The sequence below is a fragment of the Petaurus breviceps genome, unplaced genomic scaffold (assembly GCF_028583685.1).
Source record: "Petaurus breviceps papuanus isolate PSGF00001 unplaced genomic scaffold, PetGlider_PUasm1.0 90784, whole genome shotgun sequence".
NCBI lineage: Eukaryota > Metazoa > Chordata > Mammalia > Diprotodontia > Petauridae > Petaurus > Petaurus breviceps.
The window spans coordinates 5,364,792-5,381,290 of NW_027187345.1; the positions used below are offsets into that span (position 1 = coordinate 5,364,792).

The 16,499-nt window shown below is 36.2% G+C and overlaps 1 protein-coding gene across 1 annotated transcript in view; it reads right to left on the reverse strand.

The window, feature by feature from the left end:
• LOC138147346 (VIP peptides-like) overlaps positions 1–16,499 on the reverse strand; it is a 114,105-nt gene that overhangs the window by 6,542 nt on the left and 91,064 nt on the right. Inside the window, exon 2 of the mRNA XM_069069747.1 lies at positions 1,154–1,267. Within this exon, the coding sequence (XP_068925848.1) occupies positions 1,154–1,257 (104 nt within the window). The 5' untranslated portion in view covers positions 1,258–1,267. The remainder of the gene's footprint in view (positions 1–1,153; positions 1,268–16,499) is intronic.

The following is a 16,499-nucleotide window of genomic DNA, read 5'->3' on the forward strand; positions in this document are numbered from 1 at the left end:
AATGAGTACTCCTGACAAAAAAACAATTTTTACTCAACTGGAAAAAAAAAGTCTCAGGAGTAGGGAATAATGAAGGGCTGCAGAGGATGACTAAGGATTTAATCTATGAAACTAGAAAGAGAGATTCAGATTGGGGATTTTTTCTTTTCCTTTTTTTTTTTTTGCTTTTTTTTGGAGAGGGGAAGGTAGGGCAATTGGGATTAAGTCACTTGCCCAAGGTCACATGGCTAGTTTTGTGTTAAATGTCTGAGGCTGGATCTGAACTCAGGTCTTCTTGACTCCAGAGCTGGTGCTGTATTCACTGTGCCACCTAGCAACCCCTTTTCTTTTCATTTTTGAGATTTAGCATAAATTTATTTTATACAAAACACTGAAATATATTTATTTTTTGCTTTATCTCCACTCAGTACAGAAAAATTTTTAAAGGTATAAAGTGTGGCATCCATCATAGAGAATTGAATAACTAAATATTTAGGGATAAAAATAAAATTATATTACAAATTATTAATACCACATATGATTTGCTTTTAAACAGACCTCATATTGAATTAATTCTGTCAATATCTATGGTTTACAGATTTGAGTCATTTATATATCCAAAATGATCTTATCTCTCTTGGCTGTGATACACAATATCAGAACATGCCAAAGTGCTAAAAGAAAAAATTTTGGAAAACATTATTATTGATGAAATATTTCATGAAATTTTTATCTAATGCATTCTAGAAGAAAGTAAGTGAAATGATAATACTATGCAGATATTTGATGATATATGAGAAACTGTACCAAGTTAATGATAGTTTTAGAAATATTTTTGTACTAATGAGACCTTAATAATGAAAGCAAAGGAGAAAAGCTTCCTTTTGGATTATTTGGAGATGTGCTCTGACCTACCCAAGGCCTACATCCTAATGCTTACCTGATGCTAGAGAAGTGAATTCCAGAGCTTCTTCTTAATAGTTTATATTATAGTCTTCAGTTGATTAGGGAGCAAAATGAGTAAGAACATCACATCATCAAAGATCAGCAAATCAAAAAGACACATTTCCAAATAGCTCTAACTGTAAGTGGTCAACAGGATATGGGTCCTCATCCTACTTCACAGCACAGTTGGGAGAGAAAAGGCAACTTTTCAAGTTAGAAGATAACTTACCTCATGGTAGAATATATTTCAAGAGGTAATGCCAGTGTTTGTGAGTAGAGAACACTAAGAAGTGTCAGTGATACCAGGAGCTGGGATTTACTTCTGGCTTCCATCTTTGCATATCTGAAATAAATGAGAAAGAAACATTTAGATCACTTTCAGTGGCCACAGATGTCATCTACAAAATAGCCCAGAATAGCACATAGAAATATACCAAGTTTTTGCCAAGGTCGGTCAAAGCAAAGGACTGTCATTTCATCAAAGGAGATAAAGCTGCACCATGGTTATAGATTCAAGCTACAGAATTTCTGCCATTTTCCTCCATCATTTTGAATATGTTAGCCTCCAGCTATATGTAACACTACATATGGATTTTACACAATTATATAATATATGCTGGTGTTTCAAAGAAGCACATATGAATCCAAGAAACACTAATCCTTTTTTGAACAGAGGCATGAATAGTCAACTTGAAATCCTATTCTATCTAAAGGAATACGTTTAAAAAAGGGACTAATGGATAATTGAGTTCTCATCTAGTTCTATCTTAATTATCTAGTAAAGATGGAGAAAATTATAGAGAGACATAGAGTTGTTGAAACATTGAAAGATCACTCAGAGGTCTCTTCCTTTGCTCCTTCAGTCAGACACCTTAAACTCTAATAATAACAACAACAAAAAATAGTTCCAAGTTCTCATTGAAGAGTATTGTTATTCAAGTATTCCTTTAGAAAAATGAAAATGTATAGAGGAAGTAAGGGATATTTATATCTATTCTCTTAACATATCTTTGTAAGTTTCTAAAAAGAAAGAGAGGATTTTGAGTTCTTCTATGAGAGGATTTACAAAATGAAATATTTAAAACAGCAAAAAGCAAAGACAATTACTGACATAATGAAGCAATTTATTTTAAATGAAAACTTCAGTGCTTGAATAAGACTCCAGCTGAAATCTTGTCACAACCACTGATTAAAGAGTGTTCACCTGTAAGACAGAAAGAAGTCAGTCTTGAAGCAAGAGAAATCATGTAATAGCAACTAAAACTCAATGAAGAAGAAAGGATAAAATATTTACAAATTGATAGAGCGAATAAAAGCAATTCATATGAGATACGCTTTTCTGTTTCATAGTATTACCTGAGAAACATGGTTTTGTTATTGATGTAAAGAAAAAAAAACTCATGGAAAACTTCTTGCTAGAGAGAGAAAATTCTGTTCCAGGGAAAAGAAAGACAAATAGAATTTCTACTCACCCTGACATGTAATGTCTTCTCTGTAATGAGAAGCGCTCCTTTCTCAAAGATACTGGTTAATGTTCAGAATCTTCCTATGCAGTGGATTCCTGTGAAACCACAAAGGACTTTACCTATTCATTAAGTAGATCTTAAGCTTGGGTACAGTGACTACTGTTCTTCCTAACTCCTGAGCTGACTCTTTGTTTCCTCTTCACTGTACTCTGACTAGCTTTTTAAACACCCTCCATTTTATAGGGTTTACACATGAGGCTAAACAATCACAAAACTATCCATGATAAATGTTGCAAGAGTTACTCCTCCAGAAAATGGACAATTTCCCTACTTTATGAGGCAGAAGATCGTATGTAATCCTTGAAGAACACACAATGTTCTTATTATGGATGATTTGTATTAATTTATGGTGAGTAAGTGCAAGATGTCAGGTACAGGGCAAAAAAAATCTTAACTTATTCAAATAACCACTAGGCCCATTCTTGGTAGGAAATAGTTTTTTTTCCCCTTTAAATGAATGTGAATATAATAAGATAATGCTTATGTTAAGTGAGTTTTACTGGTCATGAAGCATTGTTTTACAAAAGAGGTTTTTCCTGAAAAAAGTTTCAAAGGAATTGGAAATAAAATCATCTTGTAAAATCAAAGAAATGGAATAATTTGGGAGTTATGTATGTCTATGTGTAATCTCATGTGCAAAGACATGCATCACATTGATGAAATATTAACTAAATATTATTGTTTATTCTTATTATACTGGGAAAAGAACATTGTTAATACTTTAATTATTTATATTCCATTCTCATTATTATAATTTCTCTCTCTTGCTTAGTGAGATCTATGAATTATGATGGGACTTTCAAAACAGCTTCAGGATCATTTGAACATTCAGGGGTTATTGATTATTCCCTATAGAATACTGTTTTAGGACATTAAGCCTCAAAAGGTTCATTTCTTTAAAATGAGGTATTTTCACCTTTTCTCAGGTCTCACATATATTATATGGATACTTTTTTATCTGCAAAGTTTTCATTTCCTATTGGAAGACAACCTTATTGATACTTCCAGAAAAAATATAACTCTTGGTACATTATATAAATATTCATATATATGTATATGTGTATATATATTACTCTAGGTACAATTGTAGATTCTAATGTTTTACCACCAAACTTCAAAAGAAAAAGAAAAAGAAACTCATGAAATGATTCTCTTTGCAAATGGGATATAATATGGATTCCTAGGAAGGATGTGGATTTGGAGTCAAAGACCTTGGCTTTGAATCCTCCCTCTTCCACTAACTAGCTATGAGTTCTTAGGTCAATTGCTTAACCTCTCTGTGGACAAAATGATCTCCAAGCTTCCTTCTACCCCTAGAATGATTACTTCATCACCTTTTTTTCTGAAAGGAATATTGGAACATTCCCCAAATACCCTATATCAGAACAGCTATTCTAGTAAAGTATGTAGTTTTTTTTTTTTTTTTACTCTCTAAACAGTGACATGAAGGCCTAGTCATAGAACATTCTGGTGTGGTTGATGGGCAATCTGAGGTGGTTGAAACAGAATGCTGAGAGTGAGGACAAGTGCAATGGTGGATGTATGGGAATCACCTGGTTTATATTTCTTCTGCTGATTGCCTTTGGAGGGACATGGGGACCAGATAATTCTGTCTCCATGTGAGGAAACTTCATAGACTTTGTCCTGGCACTATTCATTCAGAAGCGTAGCTCAATGTATGTGCATGATCTCAAGCAAAGGAGATGATCAACACAAAAACAGGGTTCCGCTAGTTTCTGCATTCATTAGTGTGGTGTGAAACACTTCCCTATTTGTGGACGAATTGCCTTTGCTTTGCTCTTGACTGGTAGTCAATAAGGACTAAATTTCCAGGCTTTCTACTGTTGGTTATTTTTTGGGTGAGGTGGGGTAGGGTCAGAGAGGAGACTGATTGAGGGTTGTGGTTAGAGATATATGCATGGGAGAGCAGGCTGGTGGGGCGCACATGGTAGAGAGTGGGCTGGTGGCAGCAAGTTGATCCACCAACTGCAAGGGCCACTCCCAGGCCTATCACCACAGGGCAGGGATCTGTTGGAGCTGGGTAAGAGACAAATACAGGGCCCACAGCCATGTCAGCAGCTACTCCTGGGACTATCAACCCACAGCCTGAAAATTTTAAAAGCACCTATCTGAACTTCCAGGGACCAGGATGGCAGAGTGAACCCCAAATGCTCCAGTCTCCCCCTCTGACCCTGAAAACACAGAAATTATTGCCCCAGAGTAAAATTTTAAAATAATGAAGGCTTGGGAGTCCTAGAGGAAGGGCATGGCTAATGCTCTGCCTCAAAATGGGAAAAAGACAGATTGCAAAAACAAAAACTCTAGAATCATTTCATTGTGAGTAGGGAGCAACCAAATTCAGAAGGAGACAGCATTGACTTCACATTCACAGCTAAAGCCTCAACCGGGAATATGAGCTGGTCTCAACACCAGAAAGCATTCTTAGAAGAGCTCAAGAAGGAATTTATAAATCAAATTAGAGAGGTAGAAGATAAAATGACTAATTATTTTCAAATCAAAATTGTGAAAATAGAAAAACTTTTCAATGAAGAAAGCAGTACCTTAAAAAGAAAAGTGTGTGAAATAAAAATGAAATCTGAACATATGGAAAAGGAGCTTCAAAAGCTAATAGAGGAAAATAATTCACTAAAAATCAGAATCAACCAAATTGAAGCTAATGATTCTATGAGGCACCAAGAATCAGTCAAACAAAACATTAAGAATGAAAAAAGAGAAAAAGAGGTAAAATATCTGAATGGAAGAATAACTGACCTAGAAAACAGATCCAGGGGAGATAATCTAAGAATTATTGGTCTACCAGAAAATTATGATGAAAAAATGAGTCTGGACAACATCTTCCAAGAGCTCATCAAGGAAAACTGCCCTGATATTCTAAAACCAGAGGGTAAAATAGAATTTGAGAGAATCTACTGGACACCTCCTGAAAGAGATCCCAAATTGAAAACTCTGCAAAATGTCATAGCCAAATTCTAGAACTATCAGGTAAAAGACAAAATACTGCAAGCAGCCAGAAAGAAACAATTCAAATATTGTGGAACTACAGTGAGGATTGTACAGGATCTGGCAGCTTCTACATTGAAAGATCAGAGGGACTGGAATATGATATTTCACAAGGTAAAAGATCTTGGGTTACAATCTAGGATCAGCTATCCAGCGAAACTGAGCATAATCTTTCAGGCAAGGAGATAGTCATTCAACAATATAAGGGACTTCCAAACCTTCCTGATGAAAAAGCCAGAACTCAATTGAAAATTCAATCTCCAATTACAAGACTCAAGAGAGACATAGAAAGGTAAATAGGGAAAACACACACACACACACACACACACACAACTTGTTATTTAATAAGAGCAAACCATTTACATCTCTATATGGGAAGATGATGCTTGTTAATATTGATAATTATATACTTATTGTGACATTTAAAAAGGATATAGATAAATAGAGGGGGTGGGGATACATTAAACAAATGATGATAAAAAACCTATTAAGGGGTGCAAAGGGACCTCAATGGAAGAAGAGGAAAAAACAAAGCAGAAAAGGGTAAATTATGCCACACAAAGTGGCATAAAAACATATTATAGTATGGGGAAATAAGGGAGGGAGATGAACATTATATGATCTTTTCCCTCATTGATCCTGGTGTAAGATGGGAATAACATAATCAGATAAGTATATGACCATATCAAGAAGAGACATAAAACCTATCATAATAGAGGGAAAGAGGGGAGGGAGAGGAGCACTGCATGAGATCTGTTCTCATCAATCTTGGTTCAAGGAAGAAATAACATACTACATTAAGCATAAAAATATATCATACCTTACAGGTAGTAGGAGGAAGAAGGGCTAAGAAAAGGTGGGGTGATTAGAAGGGAGGGAAGAGGTAGTAAGGGGAAAGGGTAAGAAAAGGGAGGGGGGCTGATAAGGAGGGAATACTGAGGGAGGTGGGGGGTCAAAAGGAAAACTCCTAAGGAGGGGAAAGGAGAAGGGGAAAAATAAAAGCATAAACAGGGGAAGGAATAGAAAGGAGGGAAAGACACAAATAGTAATCATAACTGTGAATGTGAATGGGATGAACTCTCCCATAAAACAGGTGGATAAAACAGAATGGATTAAAAATCATAATCCTACAATATGCTGTTTACAAGAAGCACATTTGAAACAGGGGGATACACACAGTGTAAAGGTAAAAGGCTAGAGTAAAATATATTATTTTTCAGCAAAAGTAAAAAAAAATCAGGGGTAGCAATCCTTATCTCAGACAAAGAAAAAGCCAAAATAGATCTAATTAAAAGAGATAAGGAAGGAAACTATATCCTGCTAAAAGGCACCATCGAAAATGAAGCAATATCATTACTAAAAATTTATGCACCAAGTGGTACAGCATCCAAATTCCTAGAGAAGTTAAGGGAGTTAGAGGAAGAAATAGATAGCAAAACTATACTAGTGGGGGATCTCAATCTCCTACTCTCTGAACTTAATAAATCCAACCTCAAAATAGACAAGAAAGAAGTTGAGGAGGTAAATAAAATCTTAGAGAAGATAGATATAGTAGACCCCTGGAGAAAACTGAATGGGGATAAAAAGGAATATACTATCTTCTCAGCAGTACATGGCACATACACTAAAATTGACCATGTACTAGGGCATAAAAACCTCACAATTCAGTGCAGAAAGGCAGAAATATTAAATGCATTCTTCTCAGATCATGATGCAATAAAAATTATATGTAATAAAGGGCCATGAAAGGATAGACTAAAAACTAATTGGAGACTAAATAACTTAATCCTAAAGAATGAGTGGGTCAAACAAGAAATTATAGAAACAATCAGTAACTTCATTCAAGAGAATGACAATAATGAGAGAACATACCAAAATTTGTGGGATGTAGCAAAAGCAGTTCTCAGAGGAAGTTTTATATCCCTGAATGTATACATAAATAAAATAGAGGAAATGGAGGTCAATAAACTGGGCATACAACTGAAAAAAACTAGAAAAAGAACAAATTGAAAGTCTCCAATTAAATACTAAATTAGAAATAATGAAAACCAAAAGAGAGATTAATAAAATTGAATTTAAGAAAACTATTGAACTAATAAAACTAAGAGCTGGTTTTATGAAAAACCAATAAAATTGATACACCTTTAGCCAATAAGATAAAAAAAAAGAAAGAAGAAAACCAAATTATGAGTATCAAAAATGAAAAGGCTGAATCTACCTCCAATGAAGAGGAAATTAAAACAATAATTAGGAATCATATTGCTCAATTGTATGCACATAAATTTTACAGTCAGTGAAATGGATGAATATTTACAAAAATACAAGTTGCCCAGATTAACTTAAGAGGAAGTGACTTGCTTAAATAACCCCATCTCAGAAAAAGAAATCAAACAAATCATCAATGAATTCCCTAGGAAAAAATCTCCAGGGCCAGATGGATTTATAAGCTAATTCTATCAAACATTTAAAGAAAAATTGATTCCAATACTCTACAAACTATTTGGGAAAATTGGTGAAGGAGGAGTCCTACCAAAAACTCTTTTTATGACAAAAATAGGGTACTGATACCTAAATCAAGAAGAGATAAAACAGAGAAAGACAATTATAGACCAATCTCCCTCATGAATATAGATGCAAACATTTTAAATAAAATATTAGCAAAAAGACTACAGCAACTTATCACAGGAATAATATACTTTGATCAGGTAGGATTTATTCCAGGAATGCAAGGATGGCTCAGTATTAGGAAATCCATCAGTCTAATTGATCATATCAACAATGAAACTAGCAGAAACCATATGGTTATCTCAATAGATGCAGAAAAGGCTTTTGACAAAATACAACCTCCATTCCTATTAAAAACACTAGAAAGTACAGGAATAAATGGAATCTTCCTTAAAATAGTAGGTAGCATCTATTTAAAGCCATCAGCAAGTATTATATGTAATTTGGGATAAACTAGAAACATTTCCAATAAGATTAGGGGTGAAACAAGGATGTCCACTATCACCCCTCTTATTCAATTTAGTACTAGAAATGTTAGCAGTAGCAATTAGAAAAGAAAAAGAAATTGAAGGAACCAAATTAGGCAAAGAAGAGACTAAGCTATCACTCTTTGCAGATGATATGATGATATACTTAGAGAATCAAGCAAAAAACTACTGAGACAATAAATAAATTTAGCAAAGTTGCAGGATATAAAATAACCCCACACAAATCCTCAGCATTCCTATATATTTCTAACAAAATCCAACAGGAATAGATAGAAAGAGAAATCCCATCTAAAGTTACTGTAGACAATATAAAATATTTGGGAATCTACCTGCCAAAACAAAGCCAGAACTTATATGAACACAACTACAAAATACTTTTCACACAAATAGTCAGATCTAACTAATTGGAAAAATATTAATTACTCATGGCCAGGTCGAGCTAATATAATAGAAATGACAATTTAACCTAAATTAAATTACAAATTTAGTGACATACCAATCAATCTACCAAAAACTTGCTTTATAGAGCTAGAAAAAATAGTGACAAAATTCATTTGGAAGAACAAAAGGTACTGAATATCAGGGGAATTGATGAAAAGAAATGTTAGGGAACGTGGCCTAGTCATATCAGATTTTAATCTATATTATTAAGCAGAAGTCATCAAAACTACTTGGTATTGGCTGAGGAATAGAGTAGTGGATCAATGGAATAGATTGGGTACATGAGACTCAGCAATCAATGACTATAGTAATCTACTGTTTGATCAACCCAAAGACCCCAGTTTTGGGGATAAGAACTCACTATGTGACAAAAACTGCTGGGAAAAATGGAATATAGTATGGCAGGAACTGGGCATAGACCATTATCTAACACCATATACCAAAATCAAGTTTAAATTGGTGTACAATCTAGGTATACAGGCTGATACTGTAAGCAGTCTGGGATAGCAAGGAATAGTGTACCTGTCAGATTTATGGAGAAGGGAAGACTTTATGAACAACCAAGAGTTAGAGAGCATTATAGAATGCAAAATGGATAATTTTGATTACATTAAATTGAAAAGTTTCTGTACAAACAAGGTCAATGTAACAAAGATTAAGAGGGAAGTGGGAAATTGGGAAAGAATTTTTACCACCAGTGTGTCTGATAAAGGCTTCATTTCTAAAATATACAGAGAATTGAGTCAGATCTATAAGAATAAAAGCCATTCTCCAATTGATAAATGGTCAAAGGATATGAACAGGCAGTTTTCAGAGGAAGAAATTGAAGATATCTATAAGCATATGAAAAAATGTTCTAAATCACTAGTGATTAGAGAAACGCAAATCAAAACAACTGTGAGATACCACATCTCATGATCAGATTGGCTAAGATGACAAAACAGGAAAATGACAAATGCTAGAGAGGATGTGGAAAAATTGGAATACTAATGCATTGTTGGTGGAGTTGCAAACTGATTCAACCATTCTGGAGAGCAATCTGAACTATGCCCAAAGGGCTATAAATAATTGCATACCCTTTGATCCAGTAATACCACTTCTAGGTTGAATCCCAAAGAGATCACAGAAGTGGGAGGAAGACCCATATGTACAAAAATATTTATAGCAGCTCTTTTTGTGGTGGCAAAGGACTGGAAATTAAGGGGATGCCCATCAATTGGGGAATGGCTAAATAAGGTATATGAGTGTAATGGAATATTGTTGTGGTATAAGAAATGAGGAGCAAACAGACTTCATATTCACCTGGAGAGACTTATACAAACTGATACTGAATGAGAAGAGCAGAACCAGGAGAAATCTGTACACAATTATAGGCACAACATATGTATAATGACCAACTTGGATAGACTGGACTCTAATCAGCAATGCAAGGTTATAAGACAACTCCAGAAGACTCATTATGGGAAAAGATGTCTACATTCAGAGAAGAACTAGAATAAACACAGTTTGAATGCAGATTGAAGTAAACTACCTGCTCTCTCTTTTTCTTGTTTGGTTTCATTTCCTCTTTCCCATTGTTCATTCAATCAGTTACAATCCTTCTTTACAACCTGACTAATGTCTAATGTGAAAGTATTTGCAGATCCTATACTTGATTGCATGCTACCTTGGGGGTGGGGAGAGGAAGGAGAGAGGGGAGAGAAAATTTGAAACTGAAGGGAATGTGGAACTGAATCTTGTATAATGAAAGTAAATAAATTAATAAAGATAAAATTTTACCTTAAAAAGGGATATATGCATGATTGCTTTGCTATCATGGTGCTTATGCTTTTAAAAATATGAGTTTGTTTAAATGCATTCTAAAACAATATTAGGGCAATTAAGTGACATATAGCATTAGGGGCATAAGGAAATTTTCACGAAATAAGGGAAGATTGGAGATAAGAGATTGATTGGAGATCGCCCAATGAAATGATTGATGAACACAGGCACACATATAGATGGGCATTAAAACCTGAGTACATACCCGTAGGGAACCGAGTTAGCAAGTGATTGATAATCAGCTGCTTTCAGGATTTCAGAAAGAACTATAGGCAACTTGGACTTCTGGTGATAATGGGGTGGTAATTACCCTAGCATTGCCATGAATTCAATATCAAGATGCCCTGAATGTCTTGAGTAATATTGCCCTCTGCCTTGGTACTAATCACAAATAAAGTTGTTTATATTAAAGGGTGGTGAAAGAATTAACTGTCCATCTCCTTAATGGTCCAGAATAGCCAGGAATCTCTTAGACTTCTAAATAAAAGTGACAGGGAAATAGGGATATATAAGGAAAACTGGGTTGAAGAAGATTAGGTAGTTGACTTCATGAAGGAATAAAATCAAAATATGGTCCTTTGAGATGTTTTGGTTAAGTCCAAGGTCAAAGGAATCCATATAGTTTTTTGGCCAGTTCTCACTTTTGAGAACATGTGAAAACAAATTAAAAAATAACTATAATAGTGACTATAAAGGCTCTAATTTTGGAGGAAATTCTAACTTTTTATGTCATGTCATACTTGATATTAAGCAAGGTGAGACCATTTGACCACTTGTTCCTTATTTGAACATGTTTACTTATTGCTACATTTCAGGCCTTCATTTTGTCCTGAGGTACACACTAAATGGCCTTCTTGCCCTCCTCTCTCCTTACTTCCTCTCTCCCTTCCAGGTGACCCTGGTTAGGTTACCAAAGGGAAAGTGCTGAATCCAGGCAGCCATGGGAATACCTTGAGTAGCAACATTTCACCAATAACCTTAAATAATTTGTAGATTAACAATGTTACCAGCAAGACACAAATGGGGCAAATGATGGGAGAATGAAGTTTTCTTTCTGAGGCATTGTTACCAACTTCCTATTTTCCCCTGAGATCAATCTTTCTCTGTTTCAAGTGAATGAATGCTTCTCAGATCAGAGTTATATAGAGAGGATGAAACCCAAAAAGAGCTGTTGATATCAGAGAAGTAGGAGAGAAAGATTGACATGATTTTAGAGGTAATGAATGTGAACAGAAGGAAAAATGCTGTGTAATTGCTTCTCTTCCTCTCCCCTCATTCACATTCTATTAATAAAGCAAGCAAGAAACCATTTTGTTTTGTGCCCATAAAACTCTCTTTAATGGTGAATAAAGTTTATATGACTAGATAGTTCAATAGATAAAGCACTAGACTGGGAATCAGGAAGATGCATCTTCTTGAGTTCAAATCTGTTCTCAGACACTTGCTGTGTCTCCCATATACACGTGACCCAGGGTAAGTCATTTAACTCTGCCTTAGTTCCTCGTCTGTAAAATAATCTGGAGAAAGAAACAGCAAACCATTACAGTATCTTTACTAAGAAAACCACAAATAGGGGGTCACAGAGAGTCAGACAAAACTGAACAACATTTCAACAAAATTTACCTGGAATTACTATTAGTAAGTTTGCATTCAAGACAATGAAAGTCTTAGTGAGGACAATAACAACTGCTACCCCACTAGATAAACACATGTGATTCTAGAATCATTATCTGAAATGTAGACTGGGAGACTTTTGTGACTGAGATGGGAACAACTTCTCAACTTTCATGGTTTGTAAAAAGTCCTGATTTATTATCGTGAATAAATTCTGCTTCAAAGCAAGTGTGCACAATTTGTCTAACTAGTGTACTCTCTGCCTATTTTATGGTTTGAATATATGTGGTGTATTTCATTTGCATAGGACTTCTTGTGTGAATTGCTCTGCCTCTTATTTCATGGGTTTTTAGACTGTTGAAACTAGTGGAGAATATTTCAGATTCCAGGAATGTGCTTGGGAAAGGGCCATATTCACATAAAAATGAAAGGAAGAAGCTAAAGAAGGAAAACTATAGCCAGGATGGGGAACATCTGTGTGAAATCCAGCATAAGAGGCCTGTTTCACAAAAAATTCTTAAGGTTCAATGGAAGTGTTGGATTTGGGGCAGGAGGAAGCAACAAAAGTCCCAGACTTGGTTTGCTTTTTCAGAAACCTTTCTAAATTAGCCATGGCTTAACTCTGGAGCTGGTGGTGATGGTCAGCACAATATTATGGAGTGAGAGATTCTGCAGGAAGAGTTATTGCTTAATTTGCTTTCATTTTTTTTCTTTTTGGAGGGCAATTGGGGTTAAGTGACTTGCCCAAAGTCACATGGCTAGTAAGAGTGTCAAGTGTCTGAGGCCATGTTTGAACTCAGGCCCTCCTGACTACAGGGCTGGTGCTTTATTCACTGTACCACCTAGCTGTCCCCCCTTTTTTATTGCTTTCATTTCTTACCCACCATTTCCCTGGCCCCAATTCCCTATACTTCCCCTCCCCCCAACCAATTCCCACAACATAAAGCATGGCTCCATTGCTTTCACACAGCATTCTCATTTCAATATTACTCTCTTTTGAAAGTTCTCTACACTCCACTCATATTTTGTCTCTGTTTGAACTTCTCTGACCTCAGTATCTTTTTTTTTGCTTTTTGGAGGGGGGAGGGCAGGGCAATTGGAGTTAAGTGACTTGCCCAAGGTCACATTGCAAGTGTTAAGCGTTGGAGGCTGGATTGTAACTCAGGTCCTCCTGACTCCAGGGCTGGTGCTCTATTCACTGTGCCATCTAGCTGCTCCAGACCTCAGTATCTTTTAATGCAGACATTTTTGTGAATGACTTCTAAGGTCCTTTTCAACTATAGTCCCATATATTTCTTCCTTCTTGAGGCTAAACTCTCCTTTCTTCTATCTTTTTAATTCTCTACTGTCTGTCTTGTGATCTTATCATTCAAGTACTCTTTCTGTGGTTTAATTGTTTTCTGTTTTTCATTCTTGAAGTGGACCATGGCATCAAGAAGATGATGCCATGACTTGCAAGTGAATTGAATTTGAGTAAAGGAGGGCCATAAAAAGTTACTAGCCTCACTTTCTGGAGCCATCTGGGTTCAGTGGCAAGATACAGATCAGGACAACTGGAGATGGCTCCTCATGTGTTGGAAGACCTTGGCCTTTTTAAGCTCTCCATGGTTACTAACAATCTCTTAATTGCCAAATATCATAGCTGTTTCTTAATCCTCATTCTTCTTGACCTGTCTGCAGCCTTTCACATTGTTAATCATGCTAATTTCCCAGATACTCTTTTCTCCTTAGGTTTTGTGACACTTCTCATTACTAATTCTCCTGTATAATAGTAATGGAATTTAAAGATCTCCTGTGTTGGCTTGGTTGAGTGCTAAAACCCAGAGCTTGTGAATCTCACTTGTGGAATGGACTTGTTGACATGAAGATAGAGAGGGCTGAACTGGGAGGAGCTGGTGACATGGATTTACAGAGGCACAAGCAGAGAGAGAGAGAGAGAGGCAGAAGAAGTTTTTGGAAGCAGCATCGCAGAGGCAGAGTGAGAGAGAGAGGATTCCTGAGGGCCAGTCTGAGCTGCCCAGGACTTTTGAGAGCTGCCACCCAGAGCTGCCAAAGACTGAGAAGACATGGCTGTGATGCTGGTACTTTGTCTGTCTGTGTTGATGTTGTTTTGCCAGATTTGTCCACTGGTGAAGGACAGTACTGTTGTTTCAGAGGTCCTGAAACCTTGCTGTTGGTTCAGGAGTCCTGAGACTGTTCTGCAGACAGAGAGTGAATTGCGTCCACTGGTGAAGGCCAGTGCTATTGTGGCAGAGGTACTGGAACCTTGCTGTTGGTTCAGAAGCTCTGAAGAAGGATTTTCTTGTTGTATGTTTACAGAAATCCTGGAAGAGGGATTTGCTAATGTTTTCAGGGGTCCTAGGATTCTTCTGTGGCAGAGAATGAATTAATGAGGACACTGGCATTGTAACTTGTGGCCTTGCTAAGCTTTGTCTCCCCAGGAACAGAGATTACTGAGAACTTGCCTTGGGTCAAGATGAAGAGAAGATCTCTCCTTGGGTATTAAATGCTGTGAAGACATCTTAAGTTTGTTGTAACTCTGGGGTAGATGGCTATTCAGTTTTGATCCAGGGGTGGGAAATTTTTGACTTTTTTGTGCTCTGTGATTGCTCAAATGAATGTACTTTGTTTATGATTGGAAACTAATCTCCATTTGAGAAGAGAGTCTTTGGGATTGACTAAATGAAAGTACTGCTTAGGGGTGGAGAAATACTTAGAAATTATTGAATTATATTTGGTGAATGCTGTATTTTGAATTATGCTATATTTTGATTTTCTCCTTTCTTAATTTGTCACTGAATGAAATGGAGAGTGGCTATTCTGGTATTCTGAACCTTTGGGAAGCTGCCTTTGCTTGGCATTACAACCTGTCTGATTATTCCTTTTCATCCTGCTTTGCTAGATATCTATTCAGGCCACGCCTACTAATCATATGAGTCCTGGAAGGTTCTATCTTGGGCCTTCTTTTCCTTTTTCTCTATTGCATTTTACTTGGTGATCTCATCAGCTTTCATGGATTCAATTATTTACTTCTGCAGGTGATTTTCATATCACCTTATCCAGCCCTAACTTCTCTCCTGACCTCCAGTTTCTATCTCTAAATACATACTTGACAACTCAAATGAATGTCCTATTGACATCTTAAACTCAAAATGTCAAAAACTGAACTCATCTTTTCCCCAAAACTTTCCCCCTTCCAAACTTCTCTATTACTGTCAAGGATACCATCACCTTTTCAGTCTCCCAGGCTCACAACTTAGAGGTCATCTTCAATTCCTCCTTCTCTTTTACCTCCTTCTTGCCACTATATCTAACCCATTGGTAAATTCTGCCAAATTTACTTTCTAACATCTCTCTCATATGCCTTCTTCTCTCCTTGGACAATGCCACCACCCTTGTGCAAACCTTGATCACTTTACACTTGAACTACTGAAATAACCTGATGGTTGGTCTCCCTGACTCAAGTCTCTCCCCATTGCATTCTGTCTTCCACTCAGCTTTCAAATTAATCTTCCTAAAAGTCTAACCATTTCATCCCCTATTCAATAAACTCCAGTGACTTCCTGTTACTGTCAGGATCAAATATAACATCTTGTTTGGCCTTCAAAACTATTCACAACTTAATCCCCATCTCTACCCTACTCTTCCAGTCTTCTAATGCTTCAGTACAACCCATGTACTCTGAGATTCAGTGATATTGTTTTCCTCTCTATTCTTCAAATAAGACACTTGAAAGAAATGATTATTACCAATTAATATTGAGGGGATCCAGGTTTTTTCTCTATTTCCTCATTCAATTACTAGATCAAGGAAGCCTCTGAAATTATGTCTCTAATATTTTTCATTCATCACACATTCTGTCTTTCAAGTCAGGGCATTTTTATTGGCTGCACCCATACCTAGAATGCTCTCCTTCCACATCCCTACTTCCTGGCTTCCTTGGCTTTTTTCAAGTCCCAGATAAAATCCTACCTTCTAAAGTAAACTTTTCTAGATCCTTTTTAATTCTAGTGACATCTCTTTGTTAATTAGTTTCAATTTATCCTGTCTATATCTTGGTTATACATAATTGTTTACTTGTTGTCTCCTCCATTAGATTATGAACTTAAAAGCAGTCTTTTACTTTTCTTGTATCCACAAATAGCACTTAGCATGGTGT